The sequence below is a fragment of the Colias eurytheme genome, chromosome 31 (genome assembly GCF_061535395.1).
Source record: "Colias eurytheme isolate Ceu_HAF_F1 chromosome 31, ilColEury1 Martin Lab GWU primary, whole genome shotgun sequence".
NCBI classification, from domain to species: domain Eukaryota; kingdom Metazoa; phylum Arthropoda; class Insecta; order Lepidoptera; family Pieridae; genus Colias; species Colias eurytheme.
In genome coordinates, this window is record NC_143010.1 from 386,326 (window position 1) to 413,246 (window position 26,921).

Sequence of the window (26,921 nt, forward strand, 5' to 3'; positions counted from 1 at the left end):
TTGAACTGAAAAATAGGTTTAGATTGTTAGGTTTTATCATAATCAATGTGCTTGTGTCAGTAATTTTCTTCATAAATATCCATACTTTTAATATTATAAATACGAAAGTAACTCTGTCTGTCTGTCTGTTACTCAATCACGCCTTAACTACTGAACCAATTTGCATGAAATTTGGTATAGAGATATTTTGATACCCGAGAAAGGACATAGGATAGGTTTTATCCCTGTGACACACGTGACACTCACACGTGACACACGTGACACTTACACGTGACACACGTGAAACTCACACGTGACACACGAGAGGACAAGTTCATTCACCCTTATGTTTTTTATTACTTTCACACCTAAGTTGGTATTGCCACAGAAAAATAGAAGTTTTCCCAAGGCTATGTATTCTGTGCAAAGGTTAGTTTTTGTACATGAGTTGGTGAGCTCTTGGTCTATATTACTTGCTGTGTGCTTTTGGTGAGCTCATATTACTTGCTCTATGGCAGTATGGCTCAGTGCTCTGTGGTGAGCTCGCAATCGAAGTACTGACTACAGCTGACTTTGCTTTTTAACAGCTCCACGCCTATGAAGGATTGTATTGTTAAATGTTTAATTGTTAAATGTTTTTGGTGAAATAAATGATTTATTTATTAATTTATTTATTGTCTATGTTAAAATGTCATACAAATTATTATTGTACTTCATGGACAGGCCTCGCCCACTTAGTGATGTCTTCACAGAATTATTCAATGATGAGTCGATATCTCGATAAGTCGATAAGTCGATATATCCGTTACAGAAAAACTCCTCTAATAAGTTATATAATTTAAACATAAAGACAACCAAATTGTAAGATAGAAACCAAGAAATAATAAAATATTATTAGTTTAATTTAGTTTTAACATAAAATGCATACATATGTGGTCTTATTATCACATATCTTATTAGTACGTTTACGTTGTAATTATTATTTACGTACGTAATTCGATTTATGATAATATTTTGAATTTATAATTGAAATGATATCACAATCGATAATCTTTTGGATGCTTTTGGACATCACTTCTGGTATCACCCGTCGAGCTGTCAAAAAGCAATTCTTCTATTCTATTGACAGCTGTGTATTACTTGCTCTTTGCTTCGCTTCGAAAAGAACGCTGTTGTTAGGTTGTTGTGACTTGTGATTGATTGAATACATTTAAAGAATGTATTGTGTTGTGAAAAATTGTAAAAGTTTTTGGAAACCAAATTCAGATATAAAATTTCACAGGCAAGTGTATATTTATGTTATTTACAGTATTCCTCAATACCATACATGCATTTACCTGTTTAGAATTATTTTAATGGCAAAAATCGTCATATTTAATGCAAACTTATCATCATTTTAGTAAGCAGTCATGTTAAATATGTTCTTTTCGTAATACTAATCAAGTAAGGAGCTATGACTTTTTATGGATAGCGAAGAGAATATTATATTGTAATAACAATATTATGATGAACATTTAGAACACCATTTCAAAGATTTTTATACTAGTAATGAAACAACACACGACATCGGTATTGCACTCACATGTGGTTTTAAGTTTGTTCTTTTTTACATAGAAATTTATACTTTTTTTTAAGTTACCTAATATTTTATTGTTTTACTTATTTCAGCTTTCCAAAAAATGAAGTTAAAAAAAATAAATGGCTGTCTATAGTGCCTATCAAGGGTAAAATGTATCAACATGCCAGGATATGCAGTTTACATTTTAAGCCTGAAGATTACGAGCCAGGAAAAAAATTTCTTTTGAAAAATGTTGTACCTTTTTACTTACCACATCCTTGTAACTGCTCTTCACCTGTGGATGAGGTAATCTATACTAATATTATAAAGCTGAATAATTTGTATGTTTGAACGCTCTAATCTCAGGAACTACTGGTCAGATTTGAAAAATTCCTTCAGTGTTAGATAGCCCATTTATCGAGGAGGGCTATATGCTATATATCATCATGTTAAGACCAACAGGAGCAGATTAATGTGGGTGAAACCGCGGGGAACAGCTAGTTATATAATTAACCACCATGAGACCATTATATTTCATTGAATATTTTATACTAAAATAACAAAAGTATTTGTATAATCTTAAAATGTGTTTCAGGCGTGTAGTGATTGCATGAAACTTTCAACGAGTACAAATATAGAAGATGATAGCGATCCGATGTCTGTTGACATTGATACAACTCAAGAAGAAACAGATCTGGAAGAATGTAATAAAAATGTTGTAAGTTATTAATTTAAGCATTCAATTTCTTCTTTCTATTGAAATTATAGTCCTTTAACCAATCTTGGGGACATTTGGGTTAGAGTCAGGTAAATTTGTCTTGTAGGGATAAAATTACCTAATTTATTACTTACCAACTTTCCGCCCGCGGCTTCGCCTGCGTTTTCAAAGAAAATCCCGTATAGTTCCTGTGGGATTTCTATACCAGTTGAACAAAGACTCGCCTAATATCAATTAGGGTTTTTTTTATAAAAAAATGGTAGATACTGAATATATAATATACTGAATATACTGAATAATTAATATATAATATAATAATATACTAATATATAATATACTAGTGGTCCGCCCCGGCTTCGCCCGTGGTACATATTTCGCAATAAAAGGTAGCCTATGTTCTTTCTCAGGGTCTAAAGATTATCCATGCCAAATTTCATCAAAATCGGTCCAGTAGTTTATGCGTGAAAACCATACATACATACATACATACAAACCTTTCCTCTTTATAATATTATACAATATAATATACTGAATTGCGCACTCTTTGGTCTATGTGTCGTCGACTGTCAATATGACGGATGGAATACGCCTCAACTGCAAGCGTCATAACCAAGAAGCTTATATCTAATACACTGGAGATTTCAGTATGAACATTAACTTGTAACAAGAAAATATGACCTTGAATGACGCCTGTATGTTTTTTATCTCTTTCACACCTCGGTAGTCAGTTAGGTGTGAAAGGGATAAAAAACATACAGGCATCATTCAAGGTCATATTTTCTTGTTACAAGTTAATGTTCATACTGAAATCTCCAGTGTATTAGATACTAGATTTCCGCCCGCGGCTTCGCCCGCGTTTGCAAAGGAAAACCCGCATAGTTCCCGTTCCCGTGGGATTTCCGGGATAAAAACTATCCCATGTGTTAATCCAAGTTACCCTCTATATGTGTGCTAAATTTCATTGTAATCGGTTCAGTAAACTACTGACGTGAAAAAGTAACAAACATCCATACATCCTTACAAACTTTCGCCTTTATAATATATATTAGAATATTAGATAAGCTTCTTGGTCATACCCTATCGATGGCTGCCGTCGACGTTTTGACGGCTGAAGTAGCCTCTGCCGTTCGTCTGTAAGAACTTATATTTCACTGAATATTTAACAAAGTACCTATATAATATTAAAATGTGTTTCAGGCATGTAGTGATTGCATGGAACTTTCTACAAGTATAAATGAACAAGATATTAGCGATCCGTCGTCCGATGACTCATGTCAGTTGTATTCATCTACAACTCAAAAGGAAACAGCTCTGGAAGAAAGTGAAAGAAATGTTGTAAGTTATTCAAACTCAAACTCAAACATTTATTTATTCAATTAGACTTCTTCTAGAAGCACTTTTGAAACTTCATAACATATTTTTAACATTTACCACCGATTCGGAAAGCAGTATCTACGGAGAAGAATCGGCAAGAAACTCCATAGTTGCTCTTTGTTTTTCTATTCATAGTTTTTCTATTATTTTAAACATTTCCTTCAGCCAACCTTGGGGACATTTGCGACAGAGTCGAGTCAATTTGTCTTGTAGGGATAAAATTACCTAATTTATTACTTTGCTGGCTCGTCGACCGAAAGTGGAAACTAGCCTCCAATCTTTAAATTATACTAGCGGTCCGCCCCGGCTTCGCCCATGGTACATATTTACGTTTTCTCTCCATAAGAACCATCCTCGTACTTCAAGAAATATAAAATAAGAATTATCGAAATCGGTCGAGCCGTTCACGCGTGATGCCGTGACCAAGGGAAATATGGATTCATTTTTATATACAGGGTGTAATCGTTAAGTGTGCACAGGCGATTATTCCGTAACTATTGCAGATATCAAAAAGCTTTAAACTGATTTTTTTTTTTTTTGTGTGGTGTCTCTCAATGTTAGCCAGAAGGGCTTCTACATTTTAACGCGGACGCGGGGGTGAACTGAAGGTTCACCCTGGTAGCGACATGCACAAGGGCATCCCCCCGCCACGGGGACCACGAACCTCGGCTTGAGCTGTCGCTTGATTGGAGGAGGCCAGAAGGGCCCTAATCGGACGGGTTTAAACTGATATCGAAAGCCCTTGTATGGGCGTGTTTGATGTAATTTTATTGGATACTAGAGGTCCGCCCCGGCTTCGCCCGTGGTACATATTTCGCAATAAAAGGTAGCCTATGTTCTTTCTCAGGGTCTAAAGATTATCTGTGCCAAATTTCATCAAAATCGGTCCAGTAGTTTATGCGTGAAAACCATACATACATACATACACACAAACCTTTCCTCTTTATAATATTAGTATAGATTTCCCGTTTTAATTTTAAAAAGTTATTATTGTTATTTTACTCATTAAGTAAAGGTCTTTCGATATCAGTTTTAAATTTTTTGATATCTGCAATAGTTACGGAATAATCGCCTGTGCACACTTTTACACCCTGTATAGAGATTGCCATGCCACTAAAGGTCTTTTAATCCACTTAAACTGTTAATTATTTAAAGCCTACACTTTTTTTTATTATACTTCACAACCTATAATAACTAATGGTTGTTTTAGCAACTCAAAATGATAATTATTTTTTTTATGCAGATCTTAAGGGCATTGTTGGAACCGAAGATTGACTCACAACAAAAAACTTCTCAAGCACAACCCAGACCATCAAGAGATATTAACAAAGTAAGTAAAACATATTATAAAAATAATTTGTGATATTATTTAAGTGATAACAAGGTACAAAATAGAACGGCATTCATTTATAAAATAATTCGATTCCTGAATTATTATCAGAGATATTTGTTTACTGCAAAACATTAATTATTTTGGAAATTATTCAAGTTTAATAAACATTAGTTTTTACAAAATTATCCAAAATATATTACTTAAGTATAGTATTTTTTTTTAATTTTAATTTTTAAGGTTTTCATGACAGTCTAAATAGATAAAAGTTATGAAAGCGCGATCTTAGTTCACTTGTTATTACTCCATCGTGACGTGAAAAACGAACAAACTGACTTTATTAGTATACTAGCTTTTCGCCCGCGTCTTCGCCCGCGTTTTCAAAGGAAAACCCGCATAGTTCCCGTTCCCGTGGGATTTCCGGGATAAAACCTATCCTATGTCCCGGCGTAAAAAGTAGCCTATGTCCTTTCTCGGGTATCAAAATATCTCTATATCAAATTTCATGCAAATTGGTTCAGTAGTTAAGGCGTGATTGAGTAACAGACGGACAGACAGAGCTACTTTCGCATTTATAATATGTATATGAAATGGGCTATCAAACACCGAAATAATTTTTCAAATCGGACCAGTAGTTGCTGAGATTAGCGCGTTCAAACAAACATACAAACAAACTCTACAACTTTATAATATTAGTATAGATATATTGATAAGTAAAAATAAGTGTCATTATATGTGTGCCTTTCTTTTCCATAGGTGAATATTGACACTCAAGATGAACCACCAGCAAAAAGAGCACGTTTCGAAGATTTCAGTGTACAAGTGAAAATTAAGACTCCTCGTGAGATATCTTTAGAGAAGACCAAAAGAGCATTGAAGCAAAAGATCAATCGGCAACAGGAAAAAATAAAAAAGTTGGAATCTCTAGTTTCAACTGTAAAAAAATATACGTTAAATACGGAAATTGATAATATATTACAAGGAAACTTTGCTAATATTTGCAAATTGTTTGATCACGAGCCTAAAACTAAAGTGCCGAAGTACAGCGATGAAGTGAAAGGATTCGCTTTGACCATTCATTCTTATTCCCCGCAAGCATACGAGTATCTCAGAAATGTTATATCCTTACCGCATACTTCGACACTTTTTCGGTAACCTATGACTATGGAAATGGCTTTCGACCGCCTCTTTGGTACAGTGGTTGACGCGTGAGCACCGAAGGGTTCAGGATTCGATTCCCGGTGGAGACGAAGAAAAAAAATGTCTCAGTCTGGCAGGACACAGAAGGTTGATCACCTACTTGTCCCTAAAGAAAATCGATCAGTGAAACAGACTCGTATTCCGTATTCCTGACTAGCTGTGCCCGGCGGTTTCACCTACATTGCTCCGCTCCTGTTGGTCTTAGGGTGATGATATATAGCCTATAACTTTTCTCGATAACTGGGCTATCTTACACCTAAAAGAATTTTTCAAATCGGACCAGTAGTTCCTGAGATTAGCGCGTTCAAACAAACAAAGAAACAAACTCTTTATAATATTAGATTTGATTTTTTAAAATCTGGATATTGTTAGTCTGCATATAAATTAACTGTATATGAAAAAAACGTTTTCAGGATTATGATATTCGGAATATTAAAATTCGAGAACTTCGTAAACTAGGCTGAAATTTTTGCAAAGCTGCTATAACCAATTTTTCTTTGATGTTTTTGACGTGACAACGTCTTATAATTCGATAGAGCCGGCTGCACGCACGAAAAAACATGACTCATGCGGCGTTACCTCGCTCTGAGGCGTTCCATGTAAGGCTTGAAGTGCAAGCGAGAGCGCGGAACGAGCGACAAAGAAGCACAATCGGACGTTGTCACGTTCAACTTTCGTCAGTAAACCGACCATACAGACAACCAATTTTTTTAATCATACATTTATGCGGAAAACAATTTTTTTTTAATCCATCAGTCCTCGGAATCACAGACACAATAGAAAATCTATTGTGTCGCGCCCCGATCGGGGCTTACGGTGGTCAATGGGTTAAATCATATATTTGGGTTTTGTATCGATCCAGTAACACCTCCCCTGCTATTTATTTTTTCAATATTTTCAATGTACAGCATTGACCCTTCTACAGATTTATTATTTATGTAAATGTAAATACTGTAAAATTTGTTCTTGTTGATTTATTTAAAGATAAGCGAGTTAATGTATTACACTACATTAGTATAATAAAAAATGTTTACATTAAATATTGAATGTTTTATTTCGCATCTGATCACCTACACTATCTACTATATGTTGTACAGCTCCTCAAAGACATACGAATGTATTAATGTAAAATCGTTACCACATCAACAAGTCTAAATAACAAGACACTATACCCGGCGCGGCGAATGATGATCCCTATGACACTGACAATTATTCTCAAGAGACAAACTTGTAATGGCGTCACCATTAAATTAGAAACGTATTGGAAGCGTCTAAAAATGGCATTTATTAATTTTTACGTAGCTTTATGCCATAACAATGATATTCTGTTGGAATTATAACAATTCTTAACATTTACGAGAAATTATATCAATCTGACTTTACGTTTACGTCCTACAAAATTTACATCGTTGGCATTTATCGACTAGTGCGGAAAGTATCGATAAACAAATTTCGATAATGGAAACGAGATCACATTTTTTCCATGCTTAAGCTTCAGTTCACTCACTATTGAATGGAACAGAAGTTCGCAGCATAATTAATTAATTAATTACCGTTCGCTTTAATTTACTTACCTATGATAATATAAGTTTTTTAGACAAATTAAATGGGGGCTTCCATTTTCACGATAAAATAATATACACTGTGTTAAACGGGTTAAAAATTACGTGAAAATGATAAGGCGAATTTTTATGTTTTGGAAAACTTTCGTTTTACTTTAACCTACTTAATCTATGCAAAAAACTTAAATTAATACAATAACAACATAAAAGACGTTAAAAATTTTAGTTAAAAATTCATTATATAATATTTATAAAAACATGTTTACCGACGTGGATGAATGCAAACCACGCCTTTGCCTATAAAATAGTAAAGTATCGACACGACCCATCATACGAGCAATCACTAAGACGAACTGTCATAGGGTCTAGGGATCATCATTCGCCGCGCCGGGTATAGAAGTCGTAAGCACGCGTGACCTTGTCGCCACTCAGGTGACTTCCAAGCCACCAGTACGTTCGTCACTATTCAGTTGCTCTCGAGAAGTGCGTGTGTAAACGTAGTGTGTTTCATCATTTCCCATTGCGAAAATTCATCCTGTTATACACTCGGCGTCACAAAAATCGCACTAATAAAGGAAACGTCTTGTCATCGCCAGCTCCTCAACAAGAACAGGTAGAGGAGGAGAGGAGTGAGTCGGTACCAGTTGGCTCAGATTCTGAAGGAAGCTCTGTCACGACTAGCGCGAGTTCTCCTTCCGCCCCTATAGACCCCCGGAGTGACGATCAGTTGACACCTCGTAGATATCCTTTGCGTATATGTACTTAAAAAATGTAAATTTTTGTAATACCTAGTTACTTATTAAGTTATAACTAAAGGGGGAGGGATTGTAGTATATTAGTGAGGGTAGACACAAATAATGTCACCGATCGTGTGTCAGTTTGTTGCCGTGAATAAAAGTGATTGCATCATCCTAGTGTTTCAATCTTAATTAAGCCTCAAATACCATAATAATATATGCCAAAGAACTGTCCTGGGATTCTTACGCGACAACCCTCCATAGATTTCCATCTACCAAATAGTGTTTTCATTCCTTAACGCTGTAATAGGCTCCTGAACTAATACATTTTTTACGTTTTAAATTTAGCACTACTAAACTCTTTTTCTGCCGCGTGTCTAGATATATTGCTTAACTAGCTTTCCGCCCGCGGCTTCGCCCGCGTTTTCAAAGAAAAACCCGTTCCCGTAGGATTTCCGGGATAAAACCTATCCTATGTCCTTTCTCGGGTATCAAAATATCTCTATACCAAATTTCATGCAAATTGGTTCAGTAGTTAAGGCGTGATTGAGTAACAGACAGACAGACAGAGTTACTTTCGCATTTATAATATTAGTATGGATGATGATTACATATTGATAATATGAACAATCCTCCAAACACGAAATTACGACCAAATTTCACTCAAATTAAAGAGATGATAGGGTGCTTTATTTCGTTTTCAGTTCGAATAGGCTCGCTGCGTACTCGCTGAAATACGCAGCTTTGTGCGTGAGCACGTTACGTCATTTATAATATTAGTATGGATATAGCCTTCCTCGATAAATGGGCTATCTAACACCGAAAGAATTTTTCAAATTGGACCAGTAGTTCCCGAGATTAGCGCGTTCAAACAAACAAACAAACTGATACACAAAAAGCTATAAGAAGCTGAATCAACACAACGACGACAACAAAAGAGGGCGTTAATTTTTGATAGACATAAATTTGAACCTCAATGTAATAATAGTTAGGTTTATGTGTGACGATTTAATAGTTAGGTTTGTGTTTAGGTTAGGTTAGGTTAGGTTAGGTTAGGTAAGGTTAGGTAAGGTTAGGTTAGGTTAGGTTAGGTTAGGTTAGCTTTTTAAAACTAAATTATTTCTGGCCACGAAATTTATAATCGTAATATTAGCTGTTTCGTCTCTCTTTTCTCGGAAAATTCAAAATTTTTCAAAATCGAAAAAATTCGGATGTTCAACAACAAAAACAGGTACCTCAATGTACTAATAGTTTGGTTTCTGTGTGACGATTTATTAGTTAGGTTTGTGTTTAGGTTAGGTTAGTAAATTTTTAAAACTATATAATATAATTATATTAGCTGTTTCGTTTCTCTTTTCTCAGAAAATTCGAAAAAAAATTTGGCTAGTCAACAACAAAAATAGGTACCTCAATGTACTAATAGTTAGGTTTCTGTGTGTGTGTGTGTGTGTGTGTGCGTGTGTTAAGGTTAGGTTAGGTATAAAACATGGGTAATATATTATCGAAAAATAGTAAATTTTCCGGACTTAGAAAAAATTTCCTAACCTAACCTAACCTATCCTTTTCCACCTTATAGAAATATTTCCTGACGTATAGAAATTTTCCTGGCTTATATAAATTTTCCTGACGTATAGAAATTTTCCTGGCGTATGGAAATTTTCCGGACTTAGAAACATTTTCCTAACCTATCCTTTTCCACCTTATAGAAATTTTTCCTGACGTATAGAAATTTTCCTGGCTTGTATAAATTTTCCGGACGTATAGAAATTTTCCGGGCGTATGGAAATTTTCCGGACTAAGAAAAATTTTCCTAACCTAACCTAACCTATCCTTTTCCACCTTATAGAAATTTTTCCTGACGTATAGAAATTTTCCTGGCTTATATAAATTTTCCGGACGTATAGAAATTTTCCTGGCGTATGGAAATTTTCCGGACTTAGAATAATTTTCCTAACCTAACCTATCTTTTTCCACCTTATAGAAAATTTTCCTGACGTATAGAAATTTTCCTGGCTTATATAAATTTTCCTGACGTATAGAAATTTTCCTGGCGTATGGAAATTTTCCGGACTAAGAAAATTTTTCCTAACCTAACCTAACCTAACATAACCTAACCTATCCTTTTCCACCTTATAGAAATTTTTCCTGACGTATAGAAATTTTCCTGGCTAATATAAATTTTCCTGACGTATAGAAATTTTCCTGACGTATAGAAATTTTCCTGGCGTATGGAAATTTTCCGGACTTAGAAAAATTTTCCTGACTTAAACGAATTTTCCTCAGATAAAATTCATTTATTTATTCCTACTTTTACCCCTATATCAAATAAATGGATGAACCGATTTTGATAAAACGTTCACTTTGCCGAGTGCCCCGAGCGGAACGGAGCAATGCAGGTGAAACCGCCGGGCACAGCTAATAGGCCAGTGGAAATTAACATTAAATTCGCAAAGCACGATGTAGATTTGAATTTTTGGTATGTTGTTTGGATCAGTTAGGGTGATGTAAATCCCAATTTGCAACTTCGAAAAATTTGTGCTCGCTGCGCACCACGTGATAAACTGCGAAAATTTTGGACTTTTTTCACTTTTTGCTCTAAAAGTCATAAACTATGCGTTTCCGACAAGTATGATTCAGTACATAAATTAAGGTTATTAAATTTGCAACAATTTGAGCCTAACCGCAGCTCTCTAAACCTTATAACGACTAAACTGTGGCCATTCGAAATTGGTTCATTTTTCCCGAAATATTGAAATTTTTAGTTTTGCTCCCGTTTGAAGCAAAATATTGGCAAAAACCGCTCGTTCTATGAGAAGTTCGTATAATAAAGTTGTAGTGCATTTAATTTTCTTTCATAAGAGCATAGAACAAAGTCTGTGAGACAAATATTTCACACACAATATCTGAAAAACAAAAAGAAGGTAGAAATAGATTTTTAAAGAATTGAAACTGAGAGCATATAAAATCATAAAAAGAATAATACTTTTTCATTTGCAGGATAGGTAATTAACAAAATTACAAAATTTGGGAAAGTAGGAAAAAAGATTATACGCAAATAATAAACTGCGAAAATTTTGGACTTTTTTCACTTTTTGCTCTAAAAGTCATAAACTATGCGTTTCCGACAAGTATCATTCAGTACATAAATTAAGGTTATTAAATTTGCAACAATTTAAGCCTAATTAAAGCTCTCTAAATCTTATAGCGACTAAACTGTGGCCATTCGAAGATGGTTCATTTTTCCCGAAATATTGAAATTTTTAGTTTTGCTCCCGTTTGAAGCAAAATATTGGCAAAAACCGCTCGTTCTATGAGAAGGTCGTATAATAAAGTTGTAGTGCATTTAATTTTCTTTCATATGAGCATAGAACAAAGTCTGTGAGACAAATAGTTCACTCACAATATCTGAAAAACAAAAAGAAGGTAGAAATAGAATTTTAAAGAATTGAAACTGAGGGCATATAAAATCATAAAAAGGATAATACTTTTTCATTTGCAGGATAGGTAATTAACAAAATTAAATTTTCTACAACTTTATTTTATGACCTTCTCATAGAACGAGCGGTTTTGCCAATATTTTGGTTCAAACGGGAGCAAAACTAAAAATTTGAAAATTTCGGGAAAAACTGACTATCTTTGAAAGGCCACAGCTTAGTTGTTATAAGGTTTAGAGAGCTGCGGTTAGGCTTAAATTGTTGCAAATTTAATTATCTTTGTAATTTTGTTAATTACCTATCCTGCAAATGAAAAAGTATTATCCTTTTTATGATTTTATATGCCCTCAGTTTCAATTCTTTAAAAATCTATTTCTACCTTCTTTTTGTTTTTCAGATATTGTGAGTGAACTATTTGTCTCACAGACTTTGTTCTATGCTCATATGAAAGAAAATTAAATGCACTACAACTTTATTATACGAACTTTTCATAGAACGAGCGGTTTTTGCCAATATTTTGCTTCAAACGGGAGCAAAACTAAAAATTTCAATATTTCGGGAAAAATGAACCATCTTCGAATGGCCACAGTTTAGTCGTTATAAGGTTTAGAGAGCTGCGGTTAGGCTTAAATTGTTGCAAATTTAATAACCTTAATTTATGTACTGAATCATACTTGTCGGAAACGCATAGTTTATGACTTTTAGAGCAAAAAGTGAAAAAAGTCCAAAATTTTCGCAGTTTATCACGTGGTGCGCAGCGAGCACAACTTTTTCGAAGTTGCAAATTGGGATTTACATCACCCTAACTGATCCAAACAACATACCAAAAATTCAAATCTACATCGTGCTTTGCGAATTTAGGGTTTTTTAGTGTCGATTTCTACTGGCCTATAATACATCAGGAATACGATTGTATGGGATCTAAATAAAAACATCATGAAAATTTGGTAATAGTTTATTTGTAAAATGATACGATGGGAAACAAAAAAATGTATTCTAAGAATCTGGTATAACTTAATAAAATTATACAGGGTGTCCCACTAAGTTAGAATAACTTGTAGTTTTGCATGCACTGATCACGTAAAAAAATACTTAAACGACAAAATTACGTCAAAAATTTTTTGCTCAATTTTTCCTGAAAATACATGTTTGGTGCAGCCACAGAACAATAAAAACAAATAGAAGTGCTTTAATGTCATAATTAGTATGAAAACCAGTGTCGCCAAACCCACACATTTAAACCGATAGTTATACAGTACACTACAAGTAAACTATGCCTTTGATTGGACTGCTTAATTTGAGTAAAAACTGACTTAGGTTATAAATTCAGCATTTCAATATGTACCCTAACGCACCATGTTACGGTTTATTTTAGTATAACATCTCTAGGTATATTAGCTGTTTTGTTTCTCATTGCACAGAAATTCCAAATTCGAAAAACATTCAGCTACTCCACAACAGAGGGCGTTAGTTTTCAATAGATATAACTTTGAACCTCAACACATAGAGATAAGGTTGAAATTTGTGTCACTCAACATTAATGACATTAACTTGATATTTATCTGATGCTATGCCCTGAGGGATGTCAGCCTTGTTATCGATATCGAGATATCGATAATTCACAAATAAATATTTTTTGTGTATTTTTTTTTCTTTCTATTATACGAGTATAGTATAATGTGTCACATTTTGAAGTATGTTTATTACTACTAAGTACGTCTTTTTATATTATTATTATTAAATAAAATAACGGAATAGAATAGTATTAATCTATATTTACAAAATACAAACAGAAAATATGCATTATTTTAAATCTTGGAACTGCCGTAGGTTTGCTGTATCGGTGGCCTTTGTTAGACTGCTTAGTGCTGTTCGGCATTCAGTTAACTCGTCACGTTGCATTTATCCATTTCTCTTTTAAATTAGCCTCTTTGGGAAATCTGTAAATAAATTGGACAAATGAAAGCTAAGGAAAAATAAAATAAAATTTAATATTTATAATGTTTGTCTTTTCTAAAGTATCGATACTGTCGATATGCGCCACAAGCATCACTAAAGCGACATTCGTTTGTTTATTGCAATAATATTCCAGAAATTCTTGTTTGCTGTTCAATCTATAATAGTACTAATTTCTAACGGATTAAGGTTCATTTTGACTAGATATTTGTATACAATTTTGACAAATTACAAGCGAAGATATAACATAAAATATTATATGTAAAATAAATAAAAATAAGACTTACCGATGGTATGAAATGCCTCCATTGCTGATATTATTTCGTCTGCTATCATTTTTGCACTCTAATGCCGAACAACACGTCCTTATTAATGAATAAATACGGAAAAAAGGTTTGACAGCTGACAACCGACTCGAATATTTTTCTGCGCACAACTGAGAGCAAGTTAGGTGATCTTACCTTACAAGTGACACGTGGGCCACGCCCACATCACACTTCTATCTACTTTACTGTTCTGTGGGTGCAGCCGGCATATACCGGTTCGCTAATGTGAGCATTTTGTCTATGAAAACACAATCTTAAACGATAGGTCACGTGCTGGTGGCAAAGTTGGGCGGGTTGCTTGTTATGGGTGTACACAGTACACTGTACACACATAGAATTTTAAGAATTCATCTATATGAAAAAAAATGCGTCTGGAATTTTTTAAGTATTTTTTACGAACTCAGCATATGCAAAACTATAACCTCCTTTGAGCTTAGTATACCAACAGTGGGACACCCTGTATATTACGTATGTATATCATCCATCTGGTTTCCACAACACAAGCGAAAGCTTAGTATGGGATCAGATCGTGCCGTGTGTGAAAATTGTCCGGAAATAATTATATCTGGAATATGAAAATACGGGAAACAAAAAAACACATTTTAAAAATTTGGTTTTATTGCATCTGGAAATTGATTCATCAGGGAAATTTTAAAATTGTCATTCATTGCATCTGTCTTAAAAGTTCTGCCAACCATTTACGGGGTTTTAAGATTCGGGTAACAAAAAATCTAGATGTCCATAGCCATAAAAAAGTGAAGTCCCATATCCCTAGTGGGGCAAGGGGCAGATGCATTAAACATCTGTTTCACTGATCGATCTTCTTTAGGGACAAGTAGGTGATCAACCTTCTGTGCCCTGCCAGACCGAGACATTTTTTTTCTTCGTCTCTACCGGGAATCGAATCCTGAACCCCTCGGTGCTCACGCATCAACCACTGTACCAAAGAGGCGGTCAAAAGCCATTTCCATAGTCATAGGTTACCGAAAAAGTGTCGAAGTATGCGGTAAGGATATAACATTTCTGAGATACTCGTATGCTTGCGGGGAATAAGAATGAATGGTCAAAGCAAATCCTTTCACTTCATCGCTGTACTTCGGCACTTTAGTTTTAGGCTCGTGATCAAACAATTTGCAAATATTAGCAAAGTTTCCTTGTAATATATTATCAATTTCTGTATTTAACGTATTTTTTTTTTACAGTTGAAACTAGAGATTTCAATTTTTTTATTTTTTCCCGTTGCCGGTTGATCTTTTGCTTCAATGCTCTTTTGGTCTTCTCTAAAGATATCTCACGAGGAGTCTTAATTTTCACTTGTACACTGAAATCTTGGAAACGTGCTCTTTTTGCTGGTGGTTCATCTTGAGTGTCAATATTCACCTATGGAAAAGAAAGGCAACATATATAATTACATTTATTTGTACTTATCTATATACAGAGTGTAATCGTTAAGTGTCCACAGGCGATTATTCCGTAACTATTGCAGATATCAAAAAATTTAAAACTGATATCGAAAGCCCTGTACTTAATGAGTAAAATGACAATAATAACTTATTAAAAATAAAACGGGAAATATCCAATAAAATTACATCAAACACGCATATCTGCAATAGTTACGGAATAATCGCCTGTGCACACTTAACGATTACACCCTGTATATAAAAATGAATCCATATTTCCCTTGGTTACGGCATCACGCGTGAACGGCTCGACCGATTTCGTTAATTCTTTTTTTTATAATATTCCTTGAAGTATGAGGATGGTTCTTATGGAGAGAAAAAGTAAACATGTACCACGGGCGAAGCCGGGGTGGACCGTTAGTATCTTATAATTTAAAGATTGGAGGCTAGTTACCACTTTCGGTCGACGAGCCAGCAAAGTAATAAATTAGGTAATTTTATCCCTACAAGACAAATTGACTCGACTCTGTCGCAAATGTCCCCAAGGTTTGCTAAAGGAAATGTTAAAAATAATAACTTACAACATTTTTTTCACTTTCTTCCAGAGCTGTTTCCTTTTGAGTTGTATATGAATACAACTGACATGAGTCATCAGACAACGGATCGCTAATATCTTCTTCTTTTATACTTGTACAATGTTCCATGCAATCACTACATGCCTGAAACACATTTTAATATTATATAGGTACTTTGTAAAATATTCAGTGAACTAAAAGTCGATACGTCGACGGCAGCCATAAATACGTCAAATAATTAACAGTTTAAGGGCCGATTTTTCAATCCTTGGTTAAAACGTATCCGTCTAATAAAGTATTACACGAACATATTAAAATGTCACCTGTAAACTGTCAAATACGGACAATTATAATACTTTTTTGAAATGGTAGTTTAATATGTTATTCGACGAATAAGTTTTAACCAAGGATTGAAAAATCAGCCCTAAGTGGATTAAAAAAAATTTTATTCTAGATAGGGAAGCACTTGACCACATTCTTGCCTGATAGAAAGCTAAGATGTGGTCTAAGATAGTACGCGCTTCCCTATAAGGTACCTGCTCCCCTAGACAAGTGGCTTTCTATTAGCGTAAAGTTGAATAGAATAGATTATGAATGTATGAGATTGACGTAATCAATCGTCGTCGTCGTCGTAATCAAACGTCAATCTCATACATTCATAATCTATTCACTCTACGCTTGAAGACCCTCATATTATATTCGTCGAGGACCACAGATTCAGAAAGCATGTTCCAGTCCCTTGCGTGTGTCATTTCAATAGAAAGAAGAAAATGAATGCTTAATAACTCAAGCCCCGGAATCACAGACACAGAATACATAATAGTAGCTAAACGCTACAGAACGGACACTCTCCGCCTCCCGCCAAAATTAAACACTTACCTCACCCCGCGCGATCGTGATTAAAATGGGCCACATTTTTCTACAAGGACGATACGCAACGAAGATTGACAACATTAATCAAATTGACTTAAAGTAATTTTATTATTTTGGATTTGTGATTATCGTTTTTCGTACAAAATGGTTAGATATTGTGCTGTTTACGGATGTATTTCATCAGAAAAACGCGATTTTTTTTTTTACGCTAGTCACAAATGTGCCAACCATAAAGCGTTAACACACACATATTTTGCAGTCTCTACAGTGTGACTGTCAAAACAATAATTTTGTATGGAGTGTCCGGGGTGTGTCACAGACATAATAGAAAATCTATTGTGTCGTGGACCGATCGGGCCATTCGGGGCTTGGGTTAAATAATTAATAACTTACATTTTTTTCACTTTCTTCCAGATCTGTTTCTTCTTTAATTGTATTAATGTCAAAAGACAACGGATCAGTTTCAACTTCTATATTTGTACTTGTAGAAAGGTCCATGCAATCAATACATGCCTGAAAAACATTTTAAGATTAAACAAATACCTTTGTTTTTAGTATAAAACATAGAAATCTAAATAAAAAGGCAATAGAAGTGGTAAGCGCGCGTGACATTGTCGCCGCTCAGGTGGTTACCATGCCACATGACCATGACCATTCTTATTATCACGTTTAACACAAATTTCAACCTTATTTCTATGAGTTTATGTTCAAAGTTATATCTATTGAAAATTGACAACCTCTGTTGTAGAAAAGCCGAATTTTTGCGTATTGGAGCAAAAATAAACAAAACGTCTCATATGCTTAGGGATGTTATTCTAAAATAAACCGTAAATTTGTGCTTTAGGATACATATTAAAAAGCTTAATTTAATATTTAAGTTAGTTTTCACTAAAATCAAGCTGTCCAATAAAAGGCATAGTTTACTTGTGTGTACTGTTTAGCTTTCGGTTTAAATGTGTTGATTTTGGCGACAGCGGTTTTCATACGAATTATGACATTATAGCACTTCTATGTGTCTTGTTATTTAGATTTCTATGGTATAAAATATTCAATGAAATATAATGGTCTCATGGTGGTTAATTATATATCTAGCTGTTCCCCGCTGTTTCACCCGCATTAATCTGCTCCTGTTGGTCTTAACATGATGATATATAGCATAAATGGGCTATCTAACACTGAAGGAATTTTTCAAATCTGACCAGTAGTTCATGAGATTAGCGCATGCAAACATACAAATTATTCAGCTGTATAATATTAGTATAGATTACCTCATCCACAGGTGAAGAGCAGTTACAAGGATGTGGTAAGTAAAAAGGTACAACATTTTTCAAAAGAAATTTATTTCCTGGCTCGTAATCTTCAGGCTTAAAATGTAAACTGCATATCTTGGCATGTTGATACATTTTACCCTTGATAGGCACTATAGACAGCCATTTTTTTCTTTTAACTTCATTCTTTGGAAAGCTGAAATAAGCAAAACAATAAAAGGTATTTCTTTAGAAATTTGCGGCACGAATTAAGGGGGGGGAGGGGAGGGAAAGGGAGGGGGGAGGTAAGGGGAGACCCCCTATAAAGTGGGGGGGTGCGGAAACCCCCCCTTCTATTTTTTTTTTATTTTTTTTTGAGATTATATTTATACTAGCTTTCCGCCCGCGGCTTCGCCCGCTTCGTCTAAAACATAATAAATTATATATTAAAACCTTCCTCTTGAATCACTCTATCTATTAAAAAAAACCGCATCAAAATCCGTTGCATAGTTTTAAAGATTTAAGCATACATAGGGACATAGGGACAGAGAAAGCGAATTTGTTTTATACCATGTATGTAGTGATGTAGTTAGAAATATATCGAAGATTATGGGCTTTCTTGACTGCTCCGGCGCTGCAGAACGTGGCGCTTGCCCCCGTGTACCTCGTTGCAGGCAGGAGTCTTCACTCGCCTTCGTAGCTTCGGCTTTTTGGTCGCCTTTGGCGACCAGCCTCAGCCACTCCGGCTCGCTTGACTCTGCCTGCTCCTCAGCACACGCGGGCGCCACGCTCCTCCGCGCCTCCGACTTTTTAAATACACTCTAGTGTATGACAGACAAGTACCACGTGGAATCGGGGTGGACAGATTCGGTTCTGTGATTAACAATTTGTGTGCAATATACATACCATAAAAACATTTTTTTAAATAATTATTTATTCAAATCTTGTATACATGTTTGATACAATTTACAATGGCAATGAATGGATCCATTTTATTTTTTCCACCGAGCATCTCCACATATTCTATAATATTATCACCGAAGTTTGCTGGGTGGTTATAGTTATCTTTTTTAAAAAATCTTTTTACAACATGCCACTGGGACTCAAATGGGTCAGGAGCAACAAATGGGTTGTCTGGGTCTGAGTGATTAACTTTTTTATGAACATATCCATATCCCGAAACAATCATATGCTCGCCAATAATCCATATGAATTGTTGTCCACTCAGCAACATGCTTTTGAATGAACTATGGTTTTTAATATGTACATTAAGACATTTGTTATCTCTTTCAAACACAATTCTTGTAGTTTTGTCAATGTAACTCAAACAATTTTGAACATAATCTCGAAAATTAAAAAAAAAGATTTCTCTGTAATTACACGTTTCCTCACGAAAAGCCGCTAATGTATGTTTCAGGGCATCATTATCAATCGATAAAAATTAAAATCGCGCCGAAATTCGTGCCGCACGTTTCTAAAGTCAACCCCAATAAAATATTAGGTAACTTAAAAAAAGTATAAATTTCTATGTAAAAAAGAACAAACTTAAAACCACATGTGAGTGCAATACCGATGTCGTGTGTTGTTTCATTACTAGTATAAAAATCTTTGAAATGGTGTTCTAAATGTTCATCATAATATTGTTATTACAATATAATATTTTCTTCGCTATCCATAAAAAGTCATGGCTCCTTACTTGTTAAATTAGTATTACGAAAAGAACATATTTAACATGACTGCTTACTAAAATGATGATAAATTTGCATTAAATATGACGATTTTTGCCATTAAAATAATTCTAAACAGATAAATGCATGCATGGTATTGAGGAATATTGTAAATAACATAAATATACACTTGCCCGTGAAATTTTATATCACAATTTGGTTTCCAAAAACTTTTACAATTTTTCACAACACAATACATTCTTCAAATCTCAATTCTTTTGACACTTACCAACTTAACTTACGCCATTTAATGACAAACTGTCACTAAGAGTTGCCATAATTTTATTATGGTGAATACCCATAATCAGGGAGTGTGACTTTTTAATGATTGGCTCAGATATTGTCGAGCCAATTTAATAGGCAACATTTGACGTCTATCTCGTCTTTTAGACCTTTTACTCACCTCTCATCCAGACGACTACCATGTCTCAGTTGAAGCTCCACTTGGGTCTTCCGATCACTGCCTGGTGCGGTGTACCGTGCCTGTCGTAAACAAATCTCGGTCAAGACCTGCAAGTTTCCGTCGTGTCTGGCATTATAGATCTGCAGATTGGGACGGCATGCGTACATTCTTTGCGTCCTACCCATGGTGTCAGATTTGCTTTGTGTCCGAGGATGTTGACGCTTGCGCTGACTCTGTCGCTGATGTGGTCACACAGGGTATGGAACTATATATTCCTTACTCTGTGGTACCCGGGTGTTTTCAGGCCTGGGCAGAAGCCACAGCAAAAAAGGACCATAACGCAAAGGATCTAAAAAAAAGGTTTAATGCTGCCTCCCGACAATACAAGAAGAGCATTCAAAAGGCCAAAGCAGAGTTCATCAAGAGAACTGGCGAGAGATTAGCACGCTACCCTTCAGGTACACGTGCCTTTTGGTCACTTGCCAAGGCTATCCAAGGGAACTTTTGCAAATCATCCTTCCCATCTTTACGTAGGGATGACGACACCCTGGCCCACACCGCAAACGAGAAAGCCGATACGTTGGCCTCACTCTTTGCGTCGAATTCGACTTTGGATGATAAAGGAAAAGCACCACCTACCATCCCATACTGCAGCAGCAAGATGGCTGACGTGAAGTTCACGCAACGTGCTGTGCGTAGAGCCCTTCTATCACTTGACATTCATAAGTCGAATGGGCCAGACGGAATCCCTGCAATAGTTCTGAAAACCTGTGCTCCAGAACTGGCTCCAGTTCTTACGCGTTTGTTTCGATGCTCGTACAACTCCAGTATAGTCCCAAGCACTTGGAAAACCGCCCTGGTACACCCTATACCCAAGAAAGGTACGCGCTCAGACCCCAAAAACTATAGGCCGATCGCGGTTACCTCCTTGCTCTCAAAAGTGATGGAATCCATCATAAATTCCCAGGTGTTACAGTATCTAGAGGATCACCAGTTGTTAAGTGACCATCAGTACGGTTTCCGTCACAGTCGTTCGGCTGGTGATCTTCTGGTTTATCTGACCCATCGATGGGCATCTGCAATTGAGAGTAAGGGGGAAGCCATGGCAGTTAGTTTAGACGTGGCCAAAGCTTTCGACCGGGTGTGGCACAAGGGGCTCCTCTCCAAACTGCCTTCATACGGACTCCCTGAGAGACTTTGCACATGGATCGCCAGCTTTCTCAAGGCACGAAGCATTAAGGTCGTTGTCGACGGATCATGCTCAGAGTCCTTGCCTGTGAATGCTGGTGTTCCACAGGGCTGCGTGCTGTCGCCTACGCTATTCCTTTTACATATCAATGATATGTTACAAATACGTGACATACATTGTTATGCCGACGATAGCACGGGCGACGCCGCATATACCGGTCTTGCAAATCTCTCTCAGGAGCAAGTGGACGAGCACCGAAAGAAACTTGTGTCTAAAATTGAGAAATCCCTTGAAGAAGTCTCAATATGGGGCCAAAACAATCTTGTACAGTTTAACCCCTCAAAGACACAAGTTTGCGCATTTTCAGCTAAGAAGAAGCCTTTTGCAGTGTTCCCTAAGTTCCAGAATACTCCGCTCAAAGCCACGCCTAGCATCGGAATTCTCGGTGTCGACATTGCGAGTGACGTACAATTTCGCGGTCATTTGGAAGACAAGGCTAAATTAGCCTCAAAGAAACTCGGGGTGCTCGCAAAAGCGAGACAGTACTTCACGCCAGCTCATCGCCTGCTACTTTACAAGGCACAAGTTCGGCCACACATGGAGTACTGTTCTCACTTGTGGGCTGGAGCACCCGAGTATCAATTACTTCCCTTTGACCGCCTTCAGCGTCGTGCCTGCCGCATTGTCGACCTTCCTGAGCTAACCGATCGGCTCGATCCATTGGCTTTGAGGCGTGATGTTGCGTCTCTATGCGTATTTTATCGCATTTACAACGGAGAGTGTTCTGAGGAACTATTTGCACTGATACCACCTGCACAATTCCATCACCGCACCGCTCGGCACAAACAAAAATATCATCGTCACCATCTCGATGCATGGCATTCGTCAACTGTGCGTTTTGCACGGCATTTCCTGCTTAGAACCACACTCTTGTGGAACAAACTACCACCTTCTGTGTTCCCCAACCAATATGACATGGGAACCTTCAAGAAAAAAGCCTACACCCACCTTAAAAGCCTTCTTCCACCTCAAAACCGGCAATACGTTCCCTAATGTTGTGAACTGTCATGGGCGGCGACTATCACCTACCATCAAGTGGGTCGCCTGCTCCATTGCCGGGGTTGCAATAAAAAAAAAAAAAAAATCAATTTTATCTTCCAAGAGAGGTAACCTGCTTAAAAACATCGATTAAAGTGAATTAATCGATACGGATTTGAAACATTTGTAAATCGAATTTATTAATTTATGATGATTTTTGTTCACAAGTAATCAATGCATTCGATTCTAGATGTCAGATCTCGATTTTTAGAGTAACATCTCTGGTATTTAAAAAGAAAAAAGGTTTATTGACACAAAATTGTAGCGACGTCAGTTCTTCAATTCAGAAATTGTTTATTATGTTTAGAATGGTTCATCAGTAAAATGAAATCTTAAAATTACTTGTATCGGTCATTATTATTATAAATATGTAATCGTTATTGAAAAAAGTTAAGCAAATGTGCAGATCTAACAGAAAGAAATATCATGTTATTCTATGTTGTCGTTACTAGGTTACGTTGTTGAATTTTGTTGAACTGTCAAATGTTGCCTATTAAAATGGCTCTACTATACTTAATTTATTTAGCATAAATAATAATTGTCTCATCCAACAGTGCTTCTGAATGATGTTGTTGGCATTTTATCAACAAAATCATGTACAAAATCTTACCTTTTGCACAGAATATTACAGAAATACTATGTTTTCTATGCCCTGGGAAAACTTCGTATTAATAGTGGCAATACCAAGTTAAGTGTGAAAGTGCTAGAAAACATAAAGATCGAATGAACTTGTCCCCATTCGTCAGTCCTAGACGATATCTCCATTGTTTTAAACTTTGTAATTATTTTGCTTATTACTTATCAATTAAGAACAATCAATGTAACAAAAAAATAATTAATCTAATAAATAAATTATTACGTAATAAATTTTTAGTTTATGACAAATGACGCAAGATGGCGCCCGCCAAAAATTTTGCTCGAACCAAGTTTTAACAATGATTATCTAATTAATTACCGATGAAAAGTTATTTCTTTGCACTTTGCTGCATTACTTGAATTATAAGTGCAATACTGCAACACACTCGGGGGCATATTTGATGAGTTTCTTGGTTTTTTGCTTTAAAACAAACAAGAAATGAACGCGACCATCGCACTAAGCGACTGAGTGCAGTTAAACCATATGGCTTATGTTGAGCGGAACATATGTGATGAAGGCGGTGTCGTCTCCATAAGTATATCTCCAATATCAATGTTCTTGGTCTTGTTATTTAGATTTCTATGCTTTCATTTACAATATCATAGAAAACATTTCCAACCATCTAGCGTTTATATCTGTGGTTTATATTTAAGGATGCTGTCACATTTCTGCGTTACTCAAATTTAGGTGTTGTTCGCGGCAACATCACGCTCACGTAAACATAGCGCATTCCATTTTATACTTGATATTATTTTTAATTTTTAAATTTTATTGAAATTGATTCCAACATTATTACGAACTTTAAAAATTCATTTTGTTACTTTTATTAGTAGGTACCTCAGAGCAATAAACCTTATTCCTCTGAGGTAGGTACAATTCTGATAAATATGTTGGTATATATTCAACTAACTTAAAAAAGTGTGAGTGTTTTACAAAACCTCTAGGAATTGTATGCAATATCATGGCAATATCTAAGCTTTTTAAGAAATGTTTAAAATACTTTTTTAAGAGTTATCATGCATATTGTGTTTATGTATTAAATCCGGCATTGAATAAAATTCTTAGAAAAATATGTATGTTATTTCGAGATACGGTCGGAATGAAATAAATTAAATTCGTCATATTACCTAGGAAATCTTAATTTTTCTTAAGGAGCAAACACATTTGCAAATGTGGGTCGTTTTTGGGGAAGCTATTACCCATATGAGGTCAAAACTAAAATCCAAGATGGCGCCGAAAAGTACTAAGTACTTCAAAAGTGCTTCTAGAAGAAGTCTCTTTGAATAAATTAAGGAATAAAAAAAATGTTGTGTGGTTTTATGAAACCACGGTAAAAGTGAAACTGTTCGAACGGTTCCGAACACTGCTTTGTGTAGCGCATGTCGCGTGTCGGTCGGCTGCCGTGTAGGTATACCTACTCGGCAGCCGCGATACACGCGACATGCGCTACACAGACCAAAAAGTTTGAGACGATGTAATAAAAGTTTCACTTTAATAAATGTTTGAGTTTGTATATAATATTTAAAATAACTTTATATATTTTTAATTTTTTATGCTAGTCACAATTCTAAGTTAAAACTTTCACGCTATATTTTTCGTTATAGCAACACAGTGTGATATTGTTTTTGACACGCCTTGTACGTGATAATTTTGTATTTCTCATTTAATTGTGTTTTGTGTGTTAATTCCTTGTATTTACTGTGTTCTTAGTGTATCTAAGGTGAAATTAGGTGTTCGTAAAGTTGCAAAAACGTAAAACAGGTAAATATGACCTAACTTAAATGTCAATACGATAAACCGGCCGAATTGAGAGGTTTAAGCCATCAATACATTATTTATTGGATTCGACCTAGTTGTAATTTTATCGTGTTATTTGTAGCTTGGCTTTATTTTTGTTTTTAATTAAAACAAATGTTCTATCATTCATATTGTCGATAATAAAACAGTTTTAAAGTATGCTCTTTCTACTTTGCCCTTCGCTAAGTAAATACATCGACTCAAATTACGATATATGAGTCATCAATGCAGGACTTTCACAATAAAAATTGCCCTAGAGGCTTTGTACTATCGAAACAAAACATATATTTTATGTTACTACTTATCCCATAGAAAACATATACATTTAAATCTTTTGAGTTACAAATTTCGAATTATACTCAATTATTATGTTAAGTAAATAACTAAGGTAACGGAACGGAAAAATAGGCCGATATAATATCACACGAAGTACTTGCAATTGCAAGTTACATTTTGCTAATAAAGTATGTTCAAGTTTCAAGTGTCATTGATATAAAAAAAGCTGTATAAATGAAATAAAATCCATAGAAGTCCATTAACTAATGTTCTTTTCATGTAGGATTTGTATTTATGAAAGTAAATTATCAAAAACTTACTACTAGTATATACAGATTTGAAATTTGCTTGACTAGCATAAAACTGCCTTATTTCTGAAGTGGACGCTGTAGGAGTGTGTTATGTACCTACATATAACACGCCTTAACTATTAGAGGATGGATGCATGGGGCCACCCAAGAAGGACTTGCACCTGTTAGCAATTGCGACATCGCGCACACCTGCGATTCCAGAGAGTGTTGCGGCAATCATCACCACCGCGACGCTGTAGCTGCCCCGCCGTGGAGGACGAGCACTCTTGGTTCCAACATTGAACCGGGAGGGACGTAGTTTAAGTTAGGAATAATTTATAATGTAAATTTTTTTACAATAAATTATTAATAAGTAAATTTCGGTTTTTTTTGCGCCTTCGCGGGTCGGTCAATATAATTGGCGCAGTCTTGTGGATAATCCTTGAGAGCCGTCTCTCGGAACGCGAAACTACAAGCATCGAGTATCGCTATTCCATCGGAGGGACGACGACGGGGATCCAGAACCTACACCGTTGGCCGCCGCAACGCGAAGGGTATCCGAACATTGATACTGCAAGAAAGGCCGAAATTTAAATCCTGTAAGTACACTAATTCTCTTAGTGACTTGCCAATCCTAGATTTGTAAGTTTTCCTAGATTACCCATTCACGGGAACCGAGGAACCGTAGCGTGTAGGTTTAAAAAATTAATTCATCGCGAATTAATTTTAGAATTTTACAAAATCAATTTGTAAAATTCAAATATAGATTAATAAGTTTAAATATTAATTCATCACGAATTAATTTTCGAATTTTATAAAATCAATTATAAAATTCAAATATAAATCTATATTATTTTATTAAAGATTAATAAGTTCAAATATTAATTAATTATGAATTGAATTGCGAATTTTACCATTTAATTCATTTTATAATTTAAATTTAAATATATTAAGTAAAGATTATTAAGTAATTTTTTTTTTAATCTAACGAAGTTAATAAATTTAATAAAGTTTTATGTATTCCTAATGGTATTACAGATATTTAAAATGTCAGATTTGGATAAAATTTTTAATGCACTTAGACTTTTGCCAGAATTTGATAGTAATGTTAAATAAATTACACAAATTTTATGGCAAAGAGCAAATCCTTCAAGTTAATTATAGAGAATATAGTTATAGTTTTTACGTTCCCGGTTGTCCTTCATGCTACCTTTGAATTATTTAAATTATCCATA

The 26,921-nt window shown here is 35.3% G+C and overlaps 3 protein-coding genes and 1 long non-coding RNA gene across 4 annotated transcripts in view; 2 read left to right on the plus strand and 2 right to left on the minus strand.

The window, feature by feature from the left end:
• The first annotated feature begins 1,129 nt into the window (after positions 1 to 1,129).
• LOC149895309 (uncharacterized) lies at positions 1,130 to 6,865 on the plus strand. The gene is made up of 6 exons (XM_090118885.1): positions 1,130 to 1,261; positions 1,648 to 1,843; positions 2,133 to 2,255; positions 3,453 to 3,590; positions 4,873 to 4,959; positions 5,716 to 6,865. The coding sequence occupies exons 1-6, from the start codon at positions 1,197 to 1,199 to the stop codon at positions 6,112 to 6,114; spliced, it is 1,008 nt and encodes a 335-aa protein (XP_089975011.1). The 5' UTR covers positions 1,130 to 1,196; the 3' UTR covers positions 6,115 to 6,865.
• Positions 6,866 to 13,647: 6,782 nt separating this feature from the next.
• Positions 13,648 to 14,369, minus strand: LOC149895310 (uncharacterized). The gene is made up of 2 exons (XR_016458472.1): positions 14,136 to 14,369; positions 13,648 to 13,832 (listed from the first exon to the last, which is right to left on the minus strand). It is a non-coding gene; the product is annotated as an uncharacterized LOC149895310 (long non-coding RNA).
• A 405-nt stretch (positions 14,370 to 14,774) lies between these two features.
• LOC149895311 (uncharacterized) lies at positions 14,775 to 20,254 on the minus strand. The gene is made up of 5 exons (XM_090118891.1): positions 20,226 to 20,254; positions 18,291 to 18,486; positions 17,416 to 17,535; positions 16,156 to 16,293; positions 14,775 to 15,554 (listed from the first exon to the last, which is right to left on the minus strand). The coding sequence occupies exons 2-5, from the start codon at positions 18,423 to 18,425 to the stop codon at positions 15,342 to 15,344; spliced, it is 606 nt and encodes a 201-aa protein (XP_089975017.1). The 5' UTR covers positions 18,426 to 18,486; positions 20,226 to 20,254; the 3' UTR covers positions 14,775 to 15,341.
• A 4,684-nt stretch (positions 20,255 to 24,938) lies between these two features.
• Positions 24,939 to 26,921, plus strand: part of alpha-Cat (catenin alpha) — a 49,128-nt gene continuing 47,145 nt past the window's right edge. The window contains exon 1 of the mRNA XM_090118810.1: positions 24,939 to 25,084. The gene's annotated coding sequence lies outside the window, so the exon portion shown is untranslated. The remainder of the gene's footprint in view (positions 25,085 to 26,921) is intronic.